The following is a 24,481-nucleotide window of genomic DNA, read 5'->3' on the forward strand; positions in this document are numbered from 1 at the left end:
GTATTTCTGTTTAATTTTTTAAATGTACATATATAACTCCTTTATCCCCTACAATATAACTAAAAATAAACAATACTTTGTGGTTCAATCTCTGATTACAGAACTGAGCATTTATGTAGGATGTTTCTTAATGATGTATACACTGTTAAACATCAGCACATGGCTGTATACACACAAGAACACAATACAGCTCAAGTGCTGCCTCTCACTGTAACACATTTTGTATCATAAACTTTTTCATGGTTTTTTTTCTATAAATATGCAACTGCTTGCATAAAATAATTTTGTCTAAGAACAGGATGTGACTGTTACCATACTGTAGAGTTTTGTTAGCCTGTAAATACTCCAGTGGATATTGCAAATGGTATTTTTGTTCTTTTTATTAATATGTGAAAAGTAATCTTTAGTTTCTTACAGTATCATAAAGAAGTTGTTCGTCTGATGTCTGGAGAATTCAGGCAGAAAATTGGAGACAAGTATATCAGCTTTGCCAGAAAATGGATGAATTATGTGCTTACAAAATGTGAGAGTGGCCGAGGCACTCGACCCAGGTAACAGCCAACTTGTTACTGCCATAGTAGTTTGTGTTTAAATACCATGCAGGACTCTTCACACTGTGAATAATGCTTTATTGTTTAGAAGTAGTTGTTCTGAACTATTGATGCTTCTGGCTCTTAAATTTCGAAAGTAATTTGAATAGTAAATGCATAAAGCCAAATGAATGCTCCAGCTGCTTAGCAGAAGATTTTGTGGAACATTTTGCCTCATGTTAGCCAACAGAAAATGGGAAGAAAAAGTGGAGGTTGTTGGACCCAGACAATTAAAAGACTTTAGATAAGGGTTGTTAGATTGGAACAAAAGTGCTGTGTGATACGGAGTCAATAAAGGTTGCAGAATATGCAACAGTCATTCTGGGTATTCTACAGAGAAAGGAGTATTGTTTTGTGCCAGTTGCGGAAACAATGTACTTATGGAAGCTTTAGCCTCCTGTAGAAGTCCTTCTATAAGTCCTTTTTGAAAGCATCTAAAGTCTGGCCCACAGATGAGGAAGGAAGTGTTTCCACTCTGGTGAAAATTCTTCAGTTTTATGATTGCAGTAATGGATGCATTTGTGGATGTTTTTTGTTGTAGTCCGAAGTATTTTCTGTCTGTTGACAGCAGTGTTGTGCTCAGTGGTCTCTCAAATTGTGCTTACAGTTGGTGCTATGAAACTGTACTGCTGGGCACTAATGAAAAAAGTTAAAGTTACATCACTTTGAGGATGTAAACAGAGGAACTGGGAAACTGGCCCAAGCAGAATGATACCATTACTTGATTTATTTAGGTGGTTTTGCAGCATTTTGCAGCTGGTATATCAGAAATTTATTGGAATTCTTTTGCATTAAAATAGGTGCCTTATATTGATCTGTGCTAGCAGATTACACATCAGTGACAGTTTTGTTTCCTTAAAGTATAGGACTGATCAGTCTGTCCGGAGGTGGTTTGTTCTGCTTGCTGGAAGAAGAGGAGGAATGAGTGGGTAGGCTGAACCATGTGTGGGTAGACTAGTTAGCTAACTACCCACACATGTGTCCTAATCTTAAAAAACAAAAGGAAACAAAAAAAACCCCAACCCCAAAACCAAAACAACTTAAAAGGCTTTTTAAAGTATGTTAACAGTAAAAGGAGAACTTAAGATGACATTGGTCCATTACTTGATGAGATTGGTCACCTCACAAATAGGGATGAAGATAAAGCAGAGACATTTAATGCCTTCTTCGCCTCTGTCTTTAACACAAATGATGGGCCCTGGAACCCTGGGTTGGAGGACCATGACTAGGGGAGTGATAAGCTCCCGGTTGACTTTCAACTTGTACAAGATTTGCTGCTGCAATGGAATGCATGCGTGTCTATGGGGCCTGATGGAATTCATTCCAAGGTACTGAAGAAGTTGGTTGATGTTATTGCGAGACCTCTCTTATTGCGAGACCGTTATTCATCAACGGTCTTGGAAATCTGGAGAGGTTCCCCTTGACTGGAAGCTAGCAAACGTTATTCCAATTTTCAAGAAGGGCAAGAAAGAAGACCATGGTAATTATAGGCCTGTCAGTCTCACTTCAGTTCCTGGTAAAATTATGAAGAAGATTATTCTGGGAGTTACTGAAAAACACTTCAGAGACAATGTAGTCATCAGCCAGAGTCAACATGGGTTCATGGAGGGCAAGCCATGCCTTACTAACTAAATATCCTTTCATGACAAGGTTATCCACGTAGTGGATGAAGAGAAGGCAGTGGATGATGTTGGTTTTTGTTGGTTTGTGTTTTGTTTTGGTTTTTTTTTTTTGTTTGTTTTGTTTTAATTATTATTTTAGCAAAGCTTTTGACACTATCTCTCACAATACCTTTCTGGACAAATTGTCCAGCATACAGCTAGGCACGTGCACAATATGATGGGTGAAGAGTTGGGTTTAAAGAGTTGGAGTAAATGGGGTAACATCTAGCTGGCGGCCAGTCACTAGGGTGTTCCCCAGGGCTCAATTTTAGGGCCAGTTCTCTTCAATGTTTTTATCAATGATCTGGACACAGGAGTTGAGTACATACTAAGTAAGTTTGCTGCTGATACTAAGTTAGGAGGATACTAAGTTGATTCCCTGGAGGGTAGAGAGGCCTTACAGAGATCTTGATAGATTATGAGTGCCGGGCAGTCACCAACCTTATGAAATTTAACAAGGACAAATGCCAGATTTTGCACCTGGGGTGGTGTAATCCTGGATATATGTATAGATTGGGGGCCAGGAGGTTGAAGCGCAGCCCTGCAGAAAGGGATCTCGGGGTTCTTGTTGATGGTAAGCTCTATGTGATTCAACAATGTGCCCTGGTGGCGAAAAGGGCCAACCATATCCCGGGGTGCATTAGGCATAGTATAGCTAACGAGTTGAAAGAAGTGATTGTCCCACCATACTTAGCATTGGTGCAGCCTCACCTCAAGTACTGTGTGCACTTTTGGGCTCCATGAGATAAGAAGGATGTAAAAATATTACAATGTGTCTAAAGGAGGGCAACGAAGATGGTGAAAGGACTAGAAGGCAAGACTTATGAGGAGTGGCTGAGAATACTAGGTTTGCTCAGCTTAGAGAAGAGGAGACTGAGGGCTGACCTCATTGCTGTCTACAACTTCCTCATGAGGGGGAACAGAGAGGGAGGTGCCGATCTCATCTCTCTGGTGTCTGGTGATGGGACGTGAGGGAATGGCTTAAAGCTGTATTAGAGGCAGTTCAGATTGGATATTAGGAGAAGGCTCTTCACTGAGAGGGTGGTCAAGCACTGGAACAAGCTCCCCAGGGAAGTGGTCATGGTCCCAGGCCTGTCGGTGTTCAAGAAGCATTTGGACAATGCTCTTAGATATACGGTTTAACTTTCAGGTTGCCCTCTGTGGAGTCAGGAGTTGGACTCCGATGATCCTCGTGGGTCCCTTCCAACTCAGGATATCCTGTGATTCTACTTGCATTTTGTAGGTCGCAGCTGCTAATTCTAGTAGGTCTAAAAGGAGGCAGTGGGGGGAGAGCAGGTGGCTGAAGACACAACTCTAGCCAAGTTACTTATTTGCTTTACTTTATCAATCTAGGCCCTGAAACCAGTGATGCCCAGTTGCTGCTGATCAGACAGTCATGAAATCATTAGTACTCTTTCAATCTTGTTTCAGGAGAATTTAGGCAGGGGACATAGTGGTTTGGCTGGTTGCTAACATATTATGAGTGAATTGATGATACTGTTCCTGAAGATAGTACATATATGAGTTGAGATGTATAGGATGGCCTGCTCACTTTATTTGGCAGTGTCCTTGCTAAAATCAGACTTTAACCAAATATAACTGGGCAAATATTAATACAAGCTAAATATATTACCTCTTATATATGAATCCATTTATTACAAAGATTTTATCATATTTTCCAGAGGAAAAAATAAGTAACTGCCATTTACTGTTCTTGGATGTTGTTGAAACTCTTATGATGGCTTTAGCTGAAGAGCAATTCATTTTCTGTCTTTTCTTTTTCTTTGAGATAGGTGGGCAACTCAAGGTTTTGATTTTCTTCAAGCCATTGAGCCGGCATTTATTTCAGCTCTCCCAGAAGATGACTTCTTGGTATGGAATAAGTTATTCTGCTTGTTGTTTATTTCTAAATATATGTGAAGCTATCAGTATATGTTATCAGGGATATTTTTTTATACAGCTATGTCTGAATACAGATGCTGTTCTGAAACAATTGCTGTTGTATATAACTGATGATGAGGATATCTCTTCAGTTTGTAAGATTCTGAATAGAGTACGCTTGTGACCATTGGCATTAATGTCTTCAGATTGCTGACAAGTTGCTGGTACTGTCTTGGGAGGCTATCTCCCTTTGTCTCTTGGGAAATTTGACAGCACCTTTTCTGCAGAGTTACAATTTATAGTTGTCATAATAAATTTCTGAATATAGGCTTCTGAGGCTTAGTTAGCACCCAGAGTTGATTTGTGAGTATGAATACAAAATCACAATTGTTTAAAGGTATTTCTTCAAATTATACCAACAGGAAACAGACTTTAAAGCATCTTTCTTCTGTTTTTACTATGTAAAAAATAGTAGACTAAAACTGGCTTTTTTGTGTGCTCTGACTTCTCTGTTTTCCTGTGGAAATAAAATTCTGTGAATTTATTTCTCTGATCTTGGTACAGTACTACAGAGAAGTGAAAGCACAGTTGCTACACAATAGCAGAATGTGAGTGTCAGTACTTCTGATTTTTCTTAATTTCAAGATGTGTTATGAAATGCCAACCACATTAATCTTGTGTAATACAGAAACTATATATTTGAGTATTTTTTCACATATATTTTTATCAAGAGCTCTCAAGTAAGTTATGTAAGTCCCATGTGTGTGTTGTTGGGAAAGGGTTGTCTGCCTAAATGACAGAGGTAAACCTGTATTAGAAATACACCAATACTTTAGCTTTAGGAAGTAGCCCCTCAACTTTATTTATTTGCTTTGACACAGTTTCTAAAACACCTGGTATTTTGAAGAGTAATACGTGTGTATTTTAGTGATACTGTCTTGCTAGAGGTCCCTTCAGTTTTTAGGGGGAAGCTTCTAAGAAGGAAAGGCGCTCAGAAAATCTAATGTGGCCTTTGACATTATAAACTGGTAATTTTGTCCAAAAATGGAATTGGTAACCTTGTTGTGACCTTGAAGGAGAGTTAAAAAGCAATCATGCATGAGTTTGTTTCTGTTGACCAATAACTGTCTAAGATATCATGGCACTTCTTCAGATAGAATGTTTTTATGACAGAGGTTTCACATGTACAGAGCAGAGAATTCAGACAGTGTTATTTAAGATGGACTGAAGTCAGACCTTGAACATGTGGGAGAGAAGGGGAGGAAACCAAAAGCTTAACTGCATTTCTGAACTTTTGCTTTCTTAAACTGGATTTCAGTTTTGGAGAGCATCTCTTGAAGCCATTTTGATTAATCTGACTCCTGTATAACACAGGTCACAGCATTACACCCAGAAATGCATATGTCAGTCCTAATCTCTTATTTAAATAATACCTGATGTCGTAGAAGGAGGACAGTCTAGATCTAAAGCTGAGATTCTTGCTCAGTCAGGGTTGATAAGATATGCCAATCACAGACTAAACACTTTTTCTTTTTTCTTTTTCTTTTTTTTTAATTTTTTTTTTGGTTAATCTAGCTTCAGGTTCCTGGTCTTCACTAAGTTTCTGAATTTCTGGAAGAAATTTTGACTAGTCTGAAAGACTGGTGTATAAAGTGGCCTTCATAGCAACTGTACCTAAGAACATAATTTTAATTCTTTATTGTGAAGACATATTTTATTCCTGGTGTTCTGACAAGTAAATTGAACCAGAGGAAGGTTTAATAACTTGTCCAAGGTTACGTACACAGTGAATAGTACACCCATTAATTACACTTAGATTGTCTAAGCCCCAGTTCAGTGGTTTAACTATTAGACATCCTTTCGTGAAAGTTTTGCTAACTTCATGAGTAGATAAGGAAAGTGGGTTTCTTTTAATATGCAGTGCTTCATATTTGTTGTTTTACAGACTTTAGTCTTGTGATTCAGGCTGTCATACTCTTGCCCGTTTTCTTTGGGTGTTTCTTCTTGGGGTGGGGAGAGGGAGGGCAGAGGAGGTTGTCGCAGCTTTTTCCAGCAAGCTTGATTTTTTATTTTATTGACAGTGGATATTTTTAAGTTCCACTAGCTTTATATTACGAAATGTTCTTTATTATATGTCATTGTTCAGTTCTTATGGTTACGTAATTTTGACAAAGTCAAAAGGCAAGACAAGACTAAGACTTCTAGCTTAAAAAAAAAAATCAACAAAGTCAAAACCCTAATGTGGATCCAGAAGTTTAATATAATTGATAGAATATGGAGGTGCTTACTTTACAGATTACATATTTAACCAGTGTAATTTTATTACTGCAAGCTTTACCATATGACTATCAACTCTCGTGACAGAAAACATCACAACTTTTTCTGTTTGTCATTTGTAGAGCTTACAGGCTCTGATGAATGAATGCATTGGCCATGTTATTGGAAAACCTCACAGTCCTGTTACAGGTTTGTACCTTGGTAAGGCAGAAGTTACTGGCATTTGTTCTGGAGCTTTGCTGCTATTGTTACAGAATTTTGATTGTAAAGTAATTTTAAAATGCTAGAAATACCAATAAAAGTATTTTTAAGCTTTTCCTGATTGTTGATGTGAAACCATTATTGCCTGACAAAGTGTAAATACATGGTGGTTTTACTCAAGAAATGTAAAAGCTTTACAGATGCTTTCCTCTGATTTTGTCCCTGAATCCGTGTGAAGTCTTGCAGATCTTCAGGAGAAGAATTATGATTTTTTTAAAGGTTGGGTAAAGAAGTGATTATAACTTTAAGGAGGCAGTTACAGCTCCCTCTCCCAAAATTGCATTGTGGCACTTCAGATATTTACACTTCTAATGGACTTTAAGTATTGAGGTACAGAGGAGTTACACCTGGGCGCTTGATGATAGAGCTGTGGGTAATAGTTCTCCAGTATCACAAAATTTGTCATATTGTAAAAAATATCTTTGGCATTAGAGTGAAATCAACACAATTCATTGTTTATCTTGAGAAAAGGATGTTTCCTCAGCTGTGTTTCCCTTTTACGTATCTCTTTCTCGCACTGTTTCTCTTTTCCTCCTACTGGTTTAACTTTCAAAATACCACGTCTTCTTTTCTTTCTCCTGATGTCCACTTCCTGGACAGGGTTGATGGCAGAAGACATGAAGGGAAGGTAATTTGACTCAGGCAAGAGGAGTTTTTTCACTATTTCAGGAAGGTTTCAGTTTTGATATAATTTTGATGAGAAACTTTTATAGCTGAGAAACCTTTCACAGTGAAAGTCAGTCCAATCCTTTGGAAAGAAGCATAGCCTAAAATAAATTTTAGGCAAGTTCTGTACTGTGATGTAAAACCTGTACATTCACTTTTGATACTGTTGTTCAGAGGAAGGCCCATTTTAGGTAAATCAGTAGCATGATGATCCCAAAGTACCGAAACTCTTATAAATGCTATTGCAGACACAGCAGATCACACAAACTAAATTGCTTGACAGCTTTTGGCTCAGAGGCATGGGGAAGGGGTGACACAGATGAACGGCACAGACTTGAACAGCAGGCTGAAACTTTAATACATGTGAAATAAACATAACTAAGCATAAACTGTATCCTGGCTGCAGATATTGCAGATACCCCGCTTTCTATCTCATGATCAGGAGAAAAATAAGAATTCCTAGTTCCATTTGCATACCATGTTGAGGGACTTAAACCCACTGTGATCTTTACCCCTTTTCCTAAAGCTAAGGATCCAGTTGTGTTGCTGCTGCTGCCTGTAGGCACATAGCTGGGGGTCTCCTGGTGTTTCATCCTGTCTTTTTGCTTTGTGAAACAGTCTATGTCCACCCAGGTGGGTTAGGTTCTGCCTTCTGGATCTTCTGCTAGTGTCCTTGTGAATTATAACGGGACAACCAACACCTGGCCCTGGCATCTTTTACTTGTCCTGGTAGTGCAAACAAGGCAGAAACTCAGCTCACTGTGATTAACCTAGCCTGGCAGAAAGTACTGACTCGTGTTTTGATGAGCTATCAGCTATCTTGCTATGTGACTACCACAATATTTTTCTGGCTAATTAAGGAGGGATTGAGGGAAGGGGAAGATGCTGCAGACTACTATTCCAGGCAATGGGTGAACTATGCATGAGGACGGTGATGGCTCATTTAGGTTTGACCCTGTCCCTTTGTAGCACTTCCTTGTGGCAGACTGTCATGGGGGGCATTAGTATGGGTAAAACTGTTGTAAGTGGGGTTTTTTCCCAGCTCATTTTGCTTTCTGTTATTGTCTGAGAAAACTAATTCTGATGCAAAAGAAACATAATAACACTGTTTGCTTTTCAATTATTATTTGGTTTGTTAATATTTATTTTGCAATAAGATAACAAATCATCTTTAATCTGTGAAGTTGAAATAATGAAGATATAGTTTTAGTGAAGTAAGTACACACCTTCTAGTTGCTAGTTTTCAGTTCTGGAGAATTTCATTATTTTATAGATCAGTTACATGATACAATAATATGAATAATATTAATACATACAATTGATTTATTTAAAATTGGAATAATTTGGATTTTTCTTAAAGGATAAGAAAACGTGCCAGTTCACAGTTAAGTCTTTACAATAGGAATTTGTTTTAATTTTGTGTCTTGAGATGGCCCTAACAGAGTTTTTCTAACATCTGAGTAAATGTGCTACCTTTTTTATGTTTGCAGCTATTCATCGAAACAGTCCCCGTCCTGTAAAAGTACCTCGGTGCCATAGTGATCCACCAAATCCTCATCTTATCATCCCCACGCCCGAAGGCTTCAGGTATTTAGCATTAGTACAGAGTTCTAAACTGGTTTATCTTCTCTTGGCTATGCTGACTGTCAGTAAGTGGAACACCTTTTCTTTCCTGTTGAGGGCAAAGCAGGTAGAAAAAATGAGCATGTAGTGATCTGAGTTTTATTGATGTGCTTTTAAGGACAATATAGTTTCTTTTTCTCCCCTTCCCCTCCCGCCCCCTTTATTTTAGAGTTTTTAGAGTGCATTCTTTCTCACTTTGAAGTCATTCTTATCCCCTTTGTCTTTCCTGAAAACAATGTTTCAATGTAACAAGCTTTAATTCAGTGAAAACTGCTCATTAACAAGACTTTTATTTCGTTCCCCACTTTGAATGTCTGTATAGGTGCCCATGACAGTGCTTTCTGTAGTTTAGCATAGATAAGACTTCAAAATTCCATTCTGGAATATGGTGGCATTTCTGTGTCATTACCAACCTGCTGTGAAGAAGCTTAAAACAATGGATGGTTTTGCTTCCCTTTGAAAGAGTTGACATGAGAATTAATGCAACAATAGTTTTTAAAAATTTCAAAATTAACTTTGCCATGCATATTTTTAACACAAACAGAGGGGCTTATTTTTCAAGAAGATCAGCAACCTTTGTTGTTGTCAACCTTTACACTTGAGTGTCAACCTTTACACTTGACTTTTTTTTTTTTAAGTTGCATAGCTGTTGGCAGAAACTAGTACTACTCTAAAGATTTTGAGATTTTTATTTTGAAGATAATTATTATTATTATTGTACATATTGACAGCCCCTGAACCTTCTGAGACCCAGAATTATTCCACATAAAAGTCTTTATGTACTTGAAAAACTTTTAAAATCAGGCCTCATTATGCACACTTCAAAATTTTATTTTTAAAATAAACTTTCAACTCCATACATTTTTTTAATTTTTTTTTTAAACTGTTTCCTGAAGTTTTTCTTTTTGCCACAGTGCACGGAGTGTCCCTTGTGATGCACGGAACCATTGCAGCGTTGCTGTCAGTCGCCCCGCTCCCATCGGTAGCGACTCAGCCCAACCCAAACCTGTCAGCAGTGCAAATGATACCAGGTAGCTCTGCTCCATGACATAACAGCCTCATTCTACTTACATCACCCATATAACTGTTTCCGCATACCTGCATCATAGTAGATCATTTGCACTGTGCTTTTCTGTCCCATCATGTCTTCCATTGGCTCCTCCATTCATGTTTGACTTGAGCAAAATTTTACGTCTTAGAAATAGATGTTAAGACCGCTTTCAGATTTAAAATGTCTGAACAATATGGTAGTTAAAGCATGCGGTTCTGACATAGATTACAAATTTGCTCAGTAAAAATGTCCATGAAATTAACATATGCCAGTCAGTTCATTGGTATAACTTTACTAAATAATTAGTATTGATAACTAACACTTTGCACTAAGATGACTGTAACATGCAAATAAGCCCAAGGTGTTTTTTTTGTTGTTTTTTTTTTTTTTATGTTAGCTAACAGTTTTGGTATTGTTATTTTCTGCCATAAATATTTTGAAATACTGTATAGTGGCAAACACAGAATTAAACACATAAGATTTCAGGAGGGTTTTTTCATTTCTTGCTACACCTTTGCTCCTTAGGGTTGTGCAGAATAAACTTAATATGAAAGAAACCATTCCTGTATCAGGATATGTAACAGAAACCACTCCTGTATCATCTGTTTGCAGAGGTCATGAGTGAATTTTTTGGCAGACCTATGTTAGTATCTTTCTTGCTTTTTGGCCTCTGATTTGGCTGTTGTATTTCAGACTGTTGGTGTTCCTTCTTCCTGTACCACAGTCAGACCATTGACATGTCTCCCAAGTTCTCTAAATTTACTCTTTTTAAAAATTTTTTTTTTCCCTCTGCACCCCTGACTCTGAAAATTCTGCTATTCACAAAATGATATTATCTTAGGGTTTATAAATAGCTTTTTGGATTCTTATTTCTACTGCAGATTACCAAAAGCTCTCTTTTACAAGAGATTCATATGAGTGGAGACACGTGATCTGACTGTATCACACAGCTGTAGAGAAAAGAAAGAACATATTAGGAACAACAGATTGATGATGACCAAACCGAACTTAGATATAACTTGATTATGAATTATTATTATTAAATAATTTTCAGTTGTTAGCCAGCAAACCATCATGGTTTGTAGATTTGTTACCAGATGCACAGCAGAAGCATGTGTTAAGGTGTTAGGAGGGAAGTAAGTTGCCACTTTTTATATAAGATCTTTCCTGCAGGTCTTTTCAGTTCATTTTTATGATAAGATGTGACTTGCACCCTACAGTAGCCTCTAGATGTACAGCTTGTGAGTCTGTGCCCTTTTTTTTTGGTTGAAAATACATCCTGAATTTTCGTCATTCAAACTACATGTATTTATTATATATCCTTCATGCTTCTGTTTTAAGCCCCCTGTTGAAAAAGACAGAGTAGGCAGAAGTCTGCAGCACTATGCACTTGAAAAGCCCTTTTCAAGTAAGTAACATTCTAGAGAATTTTCTCTGAGAGGTTCTGGCAGCTTTATAAGCTGACAAGGGTGATGGTTAATTAGTATTTATGATTTTGAAAATGCAGGACTTGTCTATTTGATAATTAGCCTTTACACAACATATGAAGGGGATTTTTCTAGAGTATGTACAGCACTTTGAGCGAAGGCATATCTTTGAAGTTAGTTAGTTTTTGAAGAGCGAGATAGGAGGCTAGTTTTTAATACTTGTAGGCTTTGTTATGATTTTATACCACTCAGTGCAACTGTCAGGTTTATAATTTGACACACTTGAATACGGTGGTTTATTCTTTTAATGTTTTCTGTATGTGTGTCCTACACAAATATTGATCAAAGCGTGAAGGCTGGCATTTTGACAGTTTCTTCTAGTTGGACAAGATAGTCATTAGGAAGAAAAGAAATGAGAATTCTACCTCTTAGTTGCAATCAAATGCATAATACTTTCATGGATTGTAACATGAAAGTTGATGTGAATGCAGCATTTTAGTCAAATTGCCTAGGCCTGTTTTTCGCTTTTTACTTTTCTAATGGTTGTTAATAGAATATCCTATGGTGTGGTGGTTTGTTGTTTTGTTTTGTTTTGTTTTTTAATACACTGCCTGGATTTTTAAGTAGCATTGTTTAACCTCCTGCATTACCTAGGAAGAATTTGAAGAAAAAAATTATTAAAGCGGAGACAGAGTTTTGGAGGCTGTTGGGGCTTTTTAGGGGTTTTGTTTATTGAGAAAGGCAAAATATTACAACGCAATATATTTATAGCAAATTTCTGGTTTTAATATAGTTAAAAGAAAGTTGCAAACTTTAACACATTGCAGTCTTAATTATGGATTTCATTTATTTGTGCTCCAAAAGAGAAATTGAATCTGTTGGATCAAGAAAGTGTTTTGTGGTTTTGTATCCAAGAAGTGTGGGGTCCAGCTGCTGGAATAGCACAGAAACAGAAACTTTGTACGCTTTCCAGAACCTCTTTAGACATTTATGACATGATTGTAGGCATTAAATACCTATAAAAAGTTGAATGTAGGAACCTGATAAATCAATTGTACTAGGCAGTGCGTAGTGCACAAATGCCACCATAGTTCTATTGAAGTTTTTCTTTATTAAAAAAAAAAAAACAACCAAAAAACAAAAAAAAACAACCAAAAAAACCCACCCAAAACCCAACAGTTTCATATAACTAGAAAGTAAAATCCAAAGCAGCAATACCTGGTTGTTTACACTGAGCATTCTGATGGCTATACATTTACACTATGTTCATACTAATGACCTTTATAAATGTTTAATTTCTGGGCTAGCTGGGGTTATTATTCATAGTTTTCTATTTATCCAGGACTGGAACAGAAATTTAGCAAGTCATCTTCTCTTTTACTCTATTTATTTGCCTAATAACATACACACAATCTTTCTGGACACACACAATAAAAGATCTGGGTGTCTAAGATGGGCCTGAAATGGATTTTAGACACCTGCATTCAAAGCTATGATACTTAAGGTCCTCTGTTCAGCTCCTACCTCATTTTAGAGGTTGTTTAGCTTTGCTTGTTTTTAAGCTCTTTGTGCATCTAGAATTGTTGCTCTGTATGTGCTGAGAATAACCTGAGCCTTCTTGCTGATTAAAACCTCAACTTCCTGAAGGGTACTGAGGACTTTCACTAGTTCAGTTTCAGTTCCTCCTCATACTTAAAAGATCTAGTTGGCAGTAGTAGGGAGTGCAAAGCAAACATTGTATTGCGAACATTCGCATGGGAATAGGGTATCTTGGGTTTTGGCTTCTGTTCTCAAGATTGTGAAGATTGTGTCTCGTCTTGTCTCTGGCCTCCCCCCCCCCCCCCCCCCCCTTTTTTTTTAATATTATTAGGTAAAAATTGGATACAATTCAGAAGCAGCTTTAGGGCTGTAGGGAAGTCCTCTCATAGGTGTGTGCACTTTGTGATGCCAGGTATCTTTCATCTTTTTGTAGTTGTTAGCTTTCAGTGAAGGATTTAACAATGTTCCCTGCTTTCCAGTAATGTTTAGCTCATACCTCTAAAGCATTATGTTAAAGGAGGCATCAGTCACAGCTCTTCCCCACTATGCTTTAAAAATTGAAAGGGAGCCTTGTCCAAAAGGGAGTTATTGTAGAAAGACTTTCATGAGGAATTTATGGCTCTAAAATATGGGTGGACTGATCGATGTCTTGGGCTGGAGAAAGTTGCCTGAAGATTTAAGGATTTAAGACTCGTTTCTCTCAGTATTGTTTCCCTTTGTGTTCAGCATGCTTATTCATCTGGGTCTTATTCTGAGGTATCTAATTCTACTCTGTGCTGTTTGTAGGAGCTAGGGCCTCCAAGGTGTCAAACTGATGTCATTTAACACTGTGCTTCCTGTCAGCTGGCTTGTGGCTCTTCCCACTAGTTTTGACTTAATGACTATGGACTATGACTGTATTTGCAGTGCACTAGGACCATATGAATTCAGTTACCACCCTTCATCTGATAATGTGGCTCACATTATCACCCAGCTGAATCTCTTCTGATTGTATATCCAAACCTGGCACCAGCTGCGTCCTGCAGCAGCTGTCTTAGTAGTATGTTACAAGTCATTGAAATGAATTCTGTTGTTATGGACAGGTACAGTTTCAAGTAGTTTATGCTTTTGAAGCTTAGGGGTTTTTTTTCATAGAGTCGCATAACTAAAATGGTATTAAAAAGTCTTCATTTGGGGGAAAAAATAGCATAGAAAGGGTTTTCAGTTTACCTCTCAGCATCAGTTTTTCTTTCATGTTGCTTTCATGGTTCATGTCCCGGGCTTCAGAGATTCTTTCTCTTTAAAACTGCAGATAAATTGTCACTAGTAGTTATTTAGTGCAATGCTAAGTTAATTAGTACAATGGCTCTTTTTAACAGGGGTTCCAGTGTCCCTGAAAATGATCGACTGGCTTCAATAGCAGCTGAGTTGCAGTTCAGATCCCTTAGTCGTCACTCCAGCCCCACTGAAGAGCGAGAAGGTGATTGTCACAGTAACAGATTGTGACCTGGATATGCAGATGGTTTATGTCATTAACATATTTCTCTCTGTTCTGAGTTCTTACCTTTTCCAAAAATTTTTTTCACCTTTTCCCCTTCAAAAATCTGAGATTTTTAACTTTTAGGCTTATATTGTCAGAGTAAGTTCTTCTGTTTTCAGACATATCCACTATTCTCTTGCCTTTCATATTGTTTCTGAATTGTACCTGAAAGAATTTCCTAGTGTCTTGCTAAGATACAGCACTCAAAATGAAATGAGTAACATGATTGCTGAATTATATACCCCATTTGATAGTAAGTAGCTAAATGCTGTTAATGAGGTATGAACTGGACCCATCAGGACAGTGAAGAGTTTTTTCTGTCCAGTTCTTCAACTACCACTGCAGTATTCATCTTAGAAATACTTGCTGTTATTTGAATCCTGGAAGAAGGAACAGGGTGGGTGACTTGATGTCCTGATCAGGGCTCCTGCTTCAGGTTTCCCCAGCCCCTATATATGTGGTATTTATTACAAAAAAAAACCTTGAAACATTGTTTGTTAAGATAGTGTGTTCTGTGCAAATTAAAATGAAGTACAAAATCCCAAGCAAAGTAGAATTGGTCTTGTGGTCATCTGCAAAATGAAGTGGATTTTGAAGAAAGAAATGCCCTAAAAATTTATACTAAGAGGAGCGGGGGATTTTTTGGTTTGTTTTTTTTTTTTCTAAGTAGATGTTGAAAATATTGTCCGCCTCATGCTTATTCCCTTTTTTAGGTATCTCTATGAATGGGAAACTGGCTTAGGTTGGAATGAATACAGTTCTTTTTCTAAGAAACCTTAGAAGATTGTTTTCCTGCAGATTTCTTACATATTTGATTCTGAGTGCCCTGACATGAAGTGCTTCCCTCAGTTGTGGAAGGAGATCTCTGTTCCTGTATAAATTAAATCCTATTTCAAACAAATTATAAAAGCTATTTTTCTAAAGATAAGTCATTTTTTTAATTCAAGAGCATACATTGCTATATGGTTGCCTCCATATACTCGTAGGGTGTATTAGTCCTGATATGCAAGATCTCAGCTTCTGCTGAATATAGTGGCATAATCCTTAATATGAGATAAAGCCACTTTTATGCTCACAGTGTTATTTCTCTAGAACCATCGTATCCAAAAGGAGAGTCAAGTGGCTCGTCCCGGCGGAGTTGGGAGCTCAGAACTTTAATCAACCAGACCAAAGGTAGGTGTTTAGGAGTCACTATAATGTAATGTCTGTTAAACTAGTGCTGTAATAAAAGGTTGAATCTTAATGCTGATTGTGAAGAGGTTTTCACAGTTTTGTACATAGGAAGGGGAAAAATAAAATCCTGATTGCAGATAGAAGATACTGCTAACAAAATCACAAGCTGTACTCTCTGAGGTAGGAGTAATTAAACTTCATAAAAGTTACATCTTTTCAGTTTCTGAAAGATACTAGCAGTGTTCTGCAAAATGAGTACATTTATTACTATAGGAATTGTAGAAGTTTGCTGTCCCTATTCAGTGTCCAATTATGAATTGCATGACAGTAGGAAGCACTTACTTCCTAAGATCTCTCCCCAGCGTGGGATTTTCTTATTTTGGGTGTCTAACAGCGTGTGATCCTACAGTGTTTCCCAAATTCAAAGCTATTATGGGGCCCCTTCGTCTCTGTCCTGCTGCTTATTTTCATGAAACTTAAAGTAACTTCATTACTTCTGAGACTCCTATACTGTACAGATAAATACATGTAGCTTGCTTGCATATATTCTGGCTGGGTGGAACTTCATGAAACATTAGAAAAAAGTTTTCTGTCACATAAAAACTGGTCTGTCATTATGTGGCTCAGACAGAACACAGTAAAAACAGCAAAATCTTTTTCTGAAATCTAGAAGGCTTACTTTTTGTACGGAACATAAAGACTGAAGGAATTGAATTTGTTTAAACTAGAAGCGTGAGGGAATACTTGAAAATTTCTAGAAGACCACTGCAATGGGAACTGGTTTTAGTGGCCACTGTGAATAAGACAAAGATTTTGGTTTAAATCTACAGCGAGGCAGATTTAGTGTAGATGAAGTGGTATTAATTATAGGTGGGCAGTAGAATATATCATTTGGGAGTATCAGTATCTCCGTCTTTTGGAAGCTGTTAGAAACAGGTTAGACTGTTGTCTGTCAACAGTTACAGATGTGTAATTTTTGTGCTTTACAAAGAGGGGATAAATTAATGCTGCCCTGAGATTTCTTCCAGCCTCACTTACTAGGTTTCTGTTTCATGATAAGACTTGAAAGCTGGAGTTACCTAATACCGCTAAATCTTTGAAATAACAGGTGCTATGAGTTTTCCAAGAAACCTCTCGTATCTCTAGAGCAAAACCTTACCTGTCCTTCTTTCCTTGGTGCTCTTAATGACCCTAACATATTTCCACTATCTGTGGGTGGTTGGTTACAGGCTAAATGCAAACAAGTGCATTGCATTTCATACATTTAATTTCCTTGCATCAAGAGATTATTAGAAAAGTACCAGTATTGTCATTTTACTTTAGTTTCATATGTGATTGCTAAAATGTTTTATTCTTTTCCTACATCTTAAATTAGACTCACAAAATAGTTGTCTTCTAACTCAGGTCACTTCATGTGGTATCAAAAAGTAACAAAATATACACAGCGAATATTTCTCAAACAAGGAAATTGTTCATCACTCTTTTTAGACACTGCTTCCAAGCAAGCACCGATTGAAGCTGTTCAAAAGTCTGTTCAGTTGTTTGAAGAAAGGAGATACAGAGAGATGAGGAGGAAGAACATCATTGGCCAAGTTTGTGACACACCGAAATCTTATGATAATGTCATGCATGTAGGTTTGAGAAAAGTGACTTTCAAGTGGCAGAGAGGAAACAAAATTGGTATGTTCATTATACCTTCATTTATCAGGCTAAAATACTGAGCTTAGTATTTTTGAAGGAAATCTAAGACTATCTTTTGAAATCTTCGGTCTCCGTGTAGGAAGTAGCAGCTTTACTTAAATCGGAACATTAAAATACAAAATACTGTTGCAGCTAGGATTTCCTTTGTGTAGAACTTTACTGAAGTTTTCACTGGTCAAATAACAAGAAACAAAGGAGGAGAAGGATTTGGTTAGGACAGTTACTTAGTTATGATCCTGTGATTCCTGCATGTGTTTAACTCTATAAAATGTTTGAGTTCTGCTTTTGGAAGAACCAGAAATATGAACAGAAATGAGCACAAACTTTGTGATTTGTTTAATTCACCAATATTGTTGTTGTTTCCCCCATAAAATCGTTGTTTCCTCTCTGGTTTGGGATTTGTGGGGAAAATCCTCATATTCATGAGAAGTTTTCTTTCAGGCTAGCCTGTTAATGTAATGTTTTTACTTTTAATCAGCTTGATTCAGGACTATGAATGTAGTACTAGGTGTTACAGAATAAAAGCTACTTGAGATTTTAAATGAAAATAAAGTTAAATAACCTTGGCAAGCTCAGTTTTCAGTGATGTTTTCTTATTGCAGTTGATGTACATGTTGCTTATTGAATGTAGTGTAATTAATTTTTGTTACTTTTATTTTAATTCTCCAGGTGAAGGCCAGTATGGGAAGGTCTATACCTGTATCAGTGTTGACACTGGAGAGCTGATGGCTATGAAGGAAGTGAGTACTCTGTATAAAAGAATCACTGCTGCCCTTGTGGTTTGGTTTTTTTTTTTCTAAACCAAATGTGCATGACTTATCAGGCATTAAGGATTTCTGAACACTGTTGTTAGCTAACTGGGAAAGGATTGGAAGACAAATTGTTTCTTCATGTAGCCTCATCTGCTGTTAACGCTTGTTCCTCCTTAAGTTGCTTAAGCTTTTTCTTTTCTGTTTACAACTTTCAATTTAAATGTATGTAAAATGGATAATGGTTTTTTTAATAATCTCATAGGGATGTGGTGAACTTAATGAATGCTTGCTTAATATGTGTGAACTCTCATTAAGAGATCTTAAATTATTTTAGAGTTTTCTGATTAGTGAAGACTGTACACAAACTTATATTTTACTTTGCAGTATTTCATCTCACTTTTTATTCCTTTTTTCTTCATTCCTTAGAGCAAAAGATAGGAAGTGTCACATCAGATGTTTTTCAGCTTCTCCTGTAGTTTAAGTGAGCTAGGCTGAGTCACAAAACTGTTGACTAACCTAGTGGGTACAGAAAATTTAATTTTCAGGAGAGAAGTAAGTAAAGCTGTGTAGGCGTAAGAAAAGCTGTTTAGGCGGAGAGATCTGTTTTCCCTACAGCACCTTGTTTTTTAAAATATTTGTATTGTTTAGTTTTACTGCATTTCTACATCTTCAGACAACTGCGAGCATCAACTGTTCACAACAGTTACTATGCCAGCCATTTGATGCTAGAGCAGTTACATTTTATGAGCCAGTTCTTACACACACACACACACACACACACACACAATATGTATGTGATCTCAAAGGTGTGGAAAAGCAAGACTGGGCTTGTGCTTAAGTTGTTGTACCATACTCATTCACTGACTAACTAATACCAACACTTCAAATTTTGTTGTTGTTGTTGTTTTGTCCTGATGAAGTAACGTTTTTCTCCCCATCGGTAGCACTGTCTGTTTCTGGAATTCAAAGTTGCTTTCTAGATGCAGGTGCTTTTTACAGATTAGCATGTATGTGCTCTTTAGCAGAAGTTCAAATAAGTTAAATGGACCTTGTTTGACAGACACTTCACTAGTAGGCTAAATATACAGTATGCTGCCTTTCCCTATAGTATTTTTAACTTCCAGAATTATTTCACCAAGAAACATTCCCCACCTCCCCACTGTGGGCTTAAATGCAAACTGTTTGCAACTTCCAGATAAAAGGCTTTTGTGGATTTCCTTAAGAGTACCTTGGGAGGAGATTTATTTATTTATTTTTAAACTGGTTAAAAACATAGCATTCCCCCCACCCCTGAGATTTCTTCAGACTTTACTGTCTTAACCACAGTGTCATTAAAATCTCTACAAATTATAGTGGACAAGCCTTACTACAAATACATAGTATTGCAACTTTGAAGTGTTAGGAAATACATAAAATACTTGAATGTCATTTGTCACCTTTTGGTAATCTCTGTATGTTTAATTTTACCACTGTTTGAGTACAAACTGTATCCTGGAATTGTTATACAGAACAAAACAGTCATAACATCCTAGCAACCAAAGGTAAAATATGTGCATTTACTTCTCTAGCAGTTGTTCTGTCCTCAATTAATGAAGTTTCTGCTTTCTACCAGTATGGTAAAAGTAGCATCTTCCATAACTTGCTATGCATTTTGCTTATCTTTGTGTGAACAGAAGCTTTAAATCAGTTTTTCAGAAGACTTAATTTTTTCCTCCATGAAAAATCCATCACGGCATATTGTAGGAGAACTAATGAAAACCTGTTTCTTTCATCAAAACCTTTATGACTGTATTTGTTCCATGCCACACCTTTTCCTTGCAGCTGCCTCATTCTCAGTGAAGAAACCCCTCAGAGAAATCCCTTAGAATCTCCGTTGATCAAGTACCTGGCAACTAGTCTTTCTTGAATGATAGCTCTCACTGATGTTACTTTCACATTCTCTTGTACTGTGTCTATCTACCACGTTTAAGCTAGAAGGCAAGCTTGGAAGAGATATATACGTGCACACATGTGTGTATTTATACATTTAAGTAACAGCATTTTGCTCTTATCAAGTTTATAAATCATCATATTTGTATGTAATTTTCCAAGAATACTATGGTGTTCTTTTTTTGTTTAAGTTTGAGGACGGAGGGATGGTATTTGGGGGCTTTTTGTGTGATGATGCTGCTCAAAAAAAAAGAATAGCCTTTTAGCTGTTTTCTTGGTTTGTTTTTGGGTTTAGGATGGGTTGTTTGGTTTGGGGTTAGTAATTTGAAATAGTGGCAAAATAATGAAAAATCTTTCTTGCAGATAAGGTTTCAACCTAATGATCACAAAACCATCAAAGAAACAGCTGATGAACTGAAGATTTTTGAAGGCATCAAACACCCTAATCTTGTTCGTTATTTTGGTGTGGAGCTCCATAGGGTAAGAAAACATAAATTATTGGGGCTGTTATATAGGGCAGAGAGAAAATTTTAAGAAGCTTTGTATCATGGAGGTTTTATTTGAGAACATTCTAGTTTAGCTTAATTGTCTGGATATCTCAGTGAATTGCAGTGTGTCTTTTTTCCTCTGAATGTTGAGGTCTCTGAAACATAGTTTGGAGAAATTTTTTGGAACTGGTACATAAACAGAGAACGTTCGCAATAAGTGAACAGAGTGAGTAATGCTGGAGCTATTCTATGCTGCTACTCTGTTTAACTGTTCTCAAAGCAAGCTATATCATATACAGTATGGTAACTTTTGCATGTAGATAAAGACTAGACAGCCTAAAACCCTTCGCTGTTAGCAGCAGAGGCTGTACCAGTATCTTGTTGATTCCTGGAAAAATTTTTTGCTGGCATTTAAATCTTGATGCCAGACAAGTATCTTAAGGAAGCAGATCTTTTGGAATTCAACTAGCATCTCTTCAGAAGGAAAAACAAGTTTTCTCGCTTGAGCAGCAGAACTAATGAAGCCTGGTTTTCGTATGGAGTTGGATTCCAGAGTTGCGTGCTGAGATGACCTACTTCTTACTACTCTCTGCTTCCCACGTGCCCTTCCCACCTCCCCCTGTGAGTCTCAGGTCCTTCCTGTGTATCTACCCAGTGAGGTGGGCAGGGAACAGGACACCTGGTGTCTGGCTGGAAAGCGGTGTGTGGTTTTGACTGATCTGCCTACTATCACAGAATCACAGAACCGTATAGGTTGGAAAAGACCTTTAAGATCATCGAGTCCAACCGTAAACCTAACACTACCAAGACCACCACTACACCACTACACCATGTCCCTAAGCACCTCATCCAAACGTCTTTTAAATACCTCCAGGGATGGCGACTTAACCACTTCCCTGGGCAGCCTCTTCCAATGCTTGATAACCCTTACAGTGAAGTAAAATTTCTTAATATCCAGTCTAAACCTCCCCTGGCGCAACTTGAGGCCATTTCCTCTTGTCCTATCGCTTGCTACCTGGGAGAAGAGACCGACCCCCACCTCACCACAACCTCCTTTCAGGCAGTTGTAGAGAGCGATAAGGTCTCCCCTCAGCCTCCTTTTCTCCAGGCTAAACAACCCCAGGTCCCTCAGCCGCTCCTCATCAGACTTCTGCTCCAGACCCTTCACCAGCTTCGTTGCCCGTCTCTGGACACGCTCCAGCACCTCAGTGTCTCTCTTGTATATGAAAGGGTTGATTTGCTGACCCATTGCTGGTTTAGAAGGGGACAAAGGCTGCTTTCTGTCTGCGTTTCTTTACTTGGGGACACAACTTTGGGTGTCTGTGCCACTGGGTCATTGGTTTCTCAGGCTGGTTCTGAGCGCTTAGTGTCTTTGCCATCTTTTTGTATGAATTAAGTCTGGCTGAAATTGGCTGGGCTTGGAGGCAGAGAAAGGGAACAAGAACCTAACTTTTCCTTAAAGTGAGTTAGAGTCGGCACGCTTGTTCAAGCCACAGACAACAACACAAAACTTGCCCTCCCCAAGGAATCAGCACATGATATTGCAGGAACTGGGAGAGAGAGATAAAAAAAAAAAGCCCAAACCATCATTTTACCTTTTTTCTAAATATGCAAAGGATCTTTTTGTATTTCTGCATAATATACCTACAAGATTTCCAGAGTGCTTTTTGGTTGATGCCAAAGTAACATATTTTATACCACCAAATAGTATCAGTTATATACAAATGATGCAGATAGACACTGATTTTCCATAGCTGTGCAATAGAATATATTAGGTTGAAGCATGCCCAAGAGAATAGAGTTCTGAAGAGATGATTTATTAGAAATTCCATGGTAAGAGGTACTTCCATTAAAACATTACAGGGTACTTCCATTACTTTTTTCACAAACAATGAAGGATGGAAGGAAAAGTTGATCCTAATTCAGTGTTTAAAAAAAAAAAAAAAATTAAACCCAATGAAATCCGGTTTGGTTCCCACAACAGGAAGAAATGTACATCTTCATGGAGTACTGTGATGAGGGCACTCTGGAGGAGGTATCAAAACTGGGCCTTCAGGAGCATGTCATTAGGCTCTACTCAAAGCAAATCACGATTGCTATCAATGTACTACATGAACATGGTATTGTTCATCGAGACATTAAAGGTAATGTTAACCAAAAAGGTAATGTTGTTGTTTCAGTGTTGTAGATGAGGGTGGGGGGGAGTGATGGGGGACATATTTGCAGATTTAGCGCACATTATCTATATTATCTATACAGCCATTAAGTGTGTAAAGCCTTCCACTCATTTTTCGATTTTCAATTTACAAGTTATTGGCTAGTTATGTGCTCCTTTTTAAGTGCAGAACATAAAAAATGTTCAGAGTTGGCATTGCAAACTCATAAATTCTGCCCGTGATTTATATATATTTTGTGCAGAGCTTGTTAAGATTGTTGGGGATTTATCCAAACTCAAATTTTGATCCTTGTATTTCTAGTACTAATATACTGAGTTATGTAATACTGTTTTTCTTCTCATCTATGCAAGAAACAGTGGTGTTTCTGGGAGCTGACAAGCAGTGTACAGTGCTAGAGTTGTTCATCAGAACTTTTTCTTGTGATTCCCATTTTCTAGAAGAGTTTTAGGATTTCAGACAAATGGTTGATTAAACATAGTAATAAAAGCCTTGTTAAAAGAAATTAAAGGGATATGGTAAAATTACTTATCTAGGGGTTTTTTTGCCATACATTTATCTACTCATGCCTCGCTCTCAGCTTTTGCTTACAAAATGAGCAGACTGGAACTACAGTAACTGAAGGGGGGTTGGTTTCGGCATTTGCTTAAGGCACTCGGTGTCAGTCCACATTTCACATTCATTTTTCTCTTCCTGCGCCTTCCAAGAACATCCTCCATGTCTAGTTATCTTGTTTTTGTTAGTCTGGCATATTTTGCTCACCTGTGGCAGAAACTTAACAGAAGGCAGGGGAAACAATGCACACAATATGCCCTGCGAATGCTCATTTTATGACAAGGCAGTGCAACCCAACGATGCTGGGTTTCTATGTCCCTCTTGCTCACAGGGTTTTGAATCACCGCAGCAGTGTAGGAGGTTCCCAGTTGCTCTTGGTCCTTTGGCCTCGTGCTTCTCATTTGGGAAAAGAACTATCTACGATCCAGAGGCCTCCCACCCAGGTAGGCCACTCTTGAGTCAGTTTTGTTTTTTTTCCTAGAAAACACTTTCCCTCACTCCCATTCCCCAGCAATCTTGCCTTTTCTGGTTCTCCTTCCTGACCAAAGGTTTCTCTCCAGTTGTGGATTTCCCTCTGTGCTTTTCACAGTGCCCTCCTTGCCCTTTACTTGATCATTCCATATCCAGGTTCTGTTTAGCTGTATTACGCTCTCCTGGAAGCTCGTTGTGATCAAAATCCAAGGCTGACTGACAGGGATTTCTTTTGTGCTGCTCTGTCATTGCTGATTTCTGGATATGTTTCCAAATAGGTCTTCCTCTCATCAGGGAAATGCAGTGAAGTAAGAAGAGCTGTTTAACAGAACTGTAATGCTATGCTGAGGGCATTTCTGTTGCAACAGGTTCCTCATACCAAATGTTGGGGTGTTCCTTGAGAATAACAGCAGCTATAAACAGAGGGTCACTGCAGACACATCTATGTATAGACCCTCCTGAAACTTAATGACAGAATATGAAGACAGACCACAGAGGGTATTTTTATAAAGGATGCCTGACGTTACATTGGAATTCTCTTCCTCTCCGTCTTGTTTTATGCTAACGTTGCTTCCCCAAGTTTTCAGGCTAACAGCAGTAAAGAAAACTCTGGTTTTACTTTTAGCTCTTATGTAGTCAGGTACTCTTACTTTTCTGATAGGGAAAAGTGACAATACATCGTTCAGACTGTTAAAACTGCTTTCCTATGGAAATCTCGCTGTCAGATCACACTAGATCTCTCA

At 37.8% G+C, this 24,481-nt stretch overlaps 1 protein-coding gene across 6 annotated transcripts in view; it reads left to right on the forward strand.

Moving 5' to 3' along the window:
* MAP3K4 (mitogen-activated protein kinase kinase kinase 4) overlaps positions 1–24,481 on the forward strand; it is a 74,577-nt gene that overhangs the window by 43,123 nt on the left and 6,973 nt on the right. The window contains exons 13-24 of one of the 6 annotated variants that reach the window (XM_075499094.1): positions 418–551; positions 4,045–4,123; positions 6,532–6,610; positions 8,827–8,923; positions 9,874–9,990; positions 14,335–14,435; positions 15,588–15,668; positions 17,157–17,348; positions 18,039–18,109; positions 20,414–20,530; positions 22,523–22,682; positions 23,599–23,710. In XM_075499094.1, coding sequence (XP_075355209.1) covers positions 418–551; positions 4,045–4,123; positions 6,532–6,610; positions 8,827–8,923; positions 9,874–9,990; positions 14,335–14,435; positions 15,588–15,668; positions 17,157–17,348; positions 18,039–18,109; positions 20,414–20,530; positions 22,523–22,682; positions 23,599–23,606 — 1,236 coding nt within the window. In that variant the 3' untranslated portion in view covers positions 23,607–23,710. Of the gene's footprint in view, positions 1–417; positions 552–4,044; positions 4,124–6,531; positions 6,611–8,826; positions 8,924–9,873; positions 9,991–14,334; positions 14,436–15,587; positions 15,669–17,156; positions 17,349–18,038; positions 18,110–20,413; positions 20,531–22,522; positions 22,683–23,598; positions 23,711–24,481 lie in introns of those variants that run through there. The other 5 variants (XM_075499090.1, XM_075499091.1, XR_012775308.1 and 2 more) reach the window with 5 other exon arrangements.

The sequence above is a fragment of the Mycteria americana genome, chromosome 3 (assembly GCF_035582795.1).
Source record: "Mycteria americana isolate JAX WOST 10 ecotype Jacksonville Zoo and Gardens chromosome 3, USCA_MyAme_1.0, whole genome shotgun sequence".
NCBI lineage: Eukaryota > Metazoa > Chordata > Aves > Ciconiiformes > Ciconiidae > Mycteria > Mycteria americana.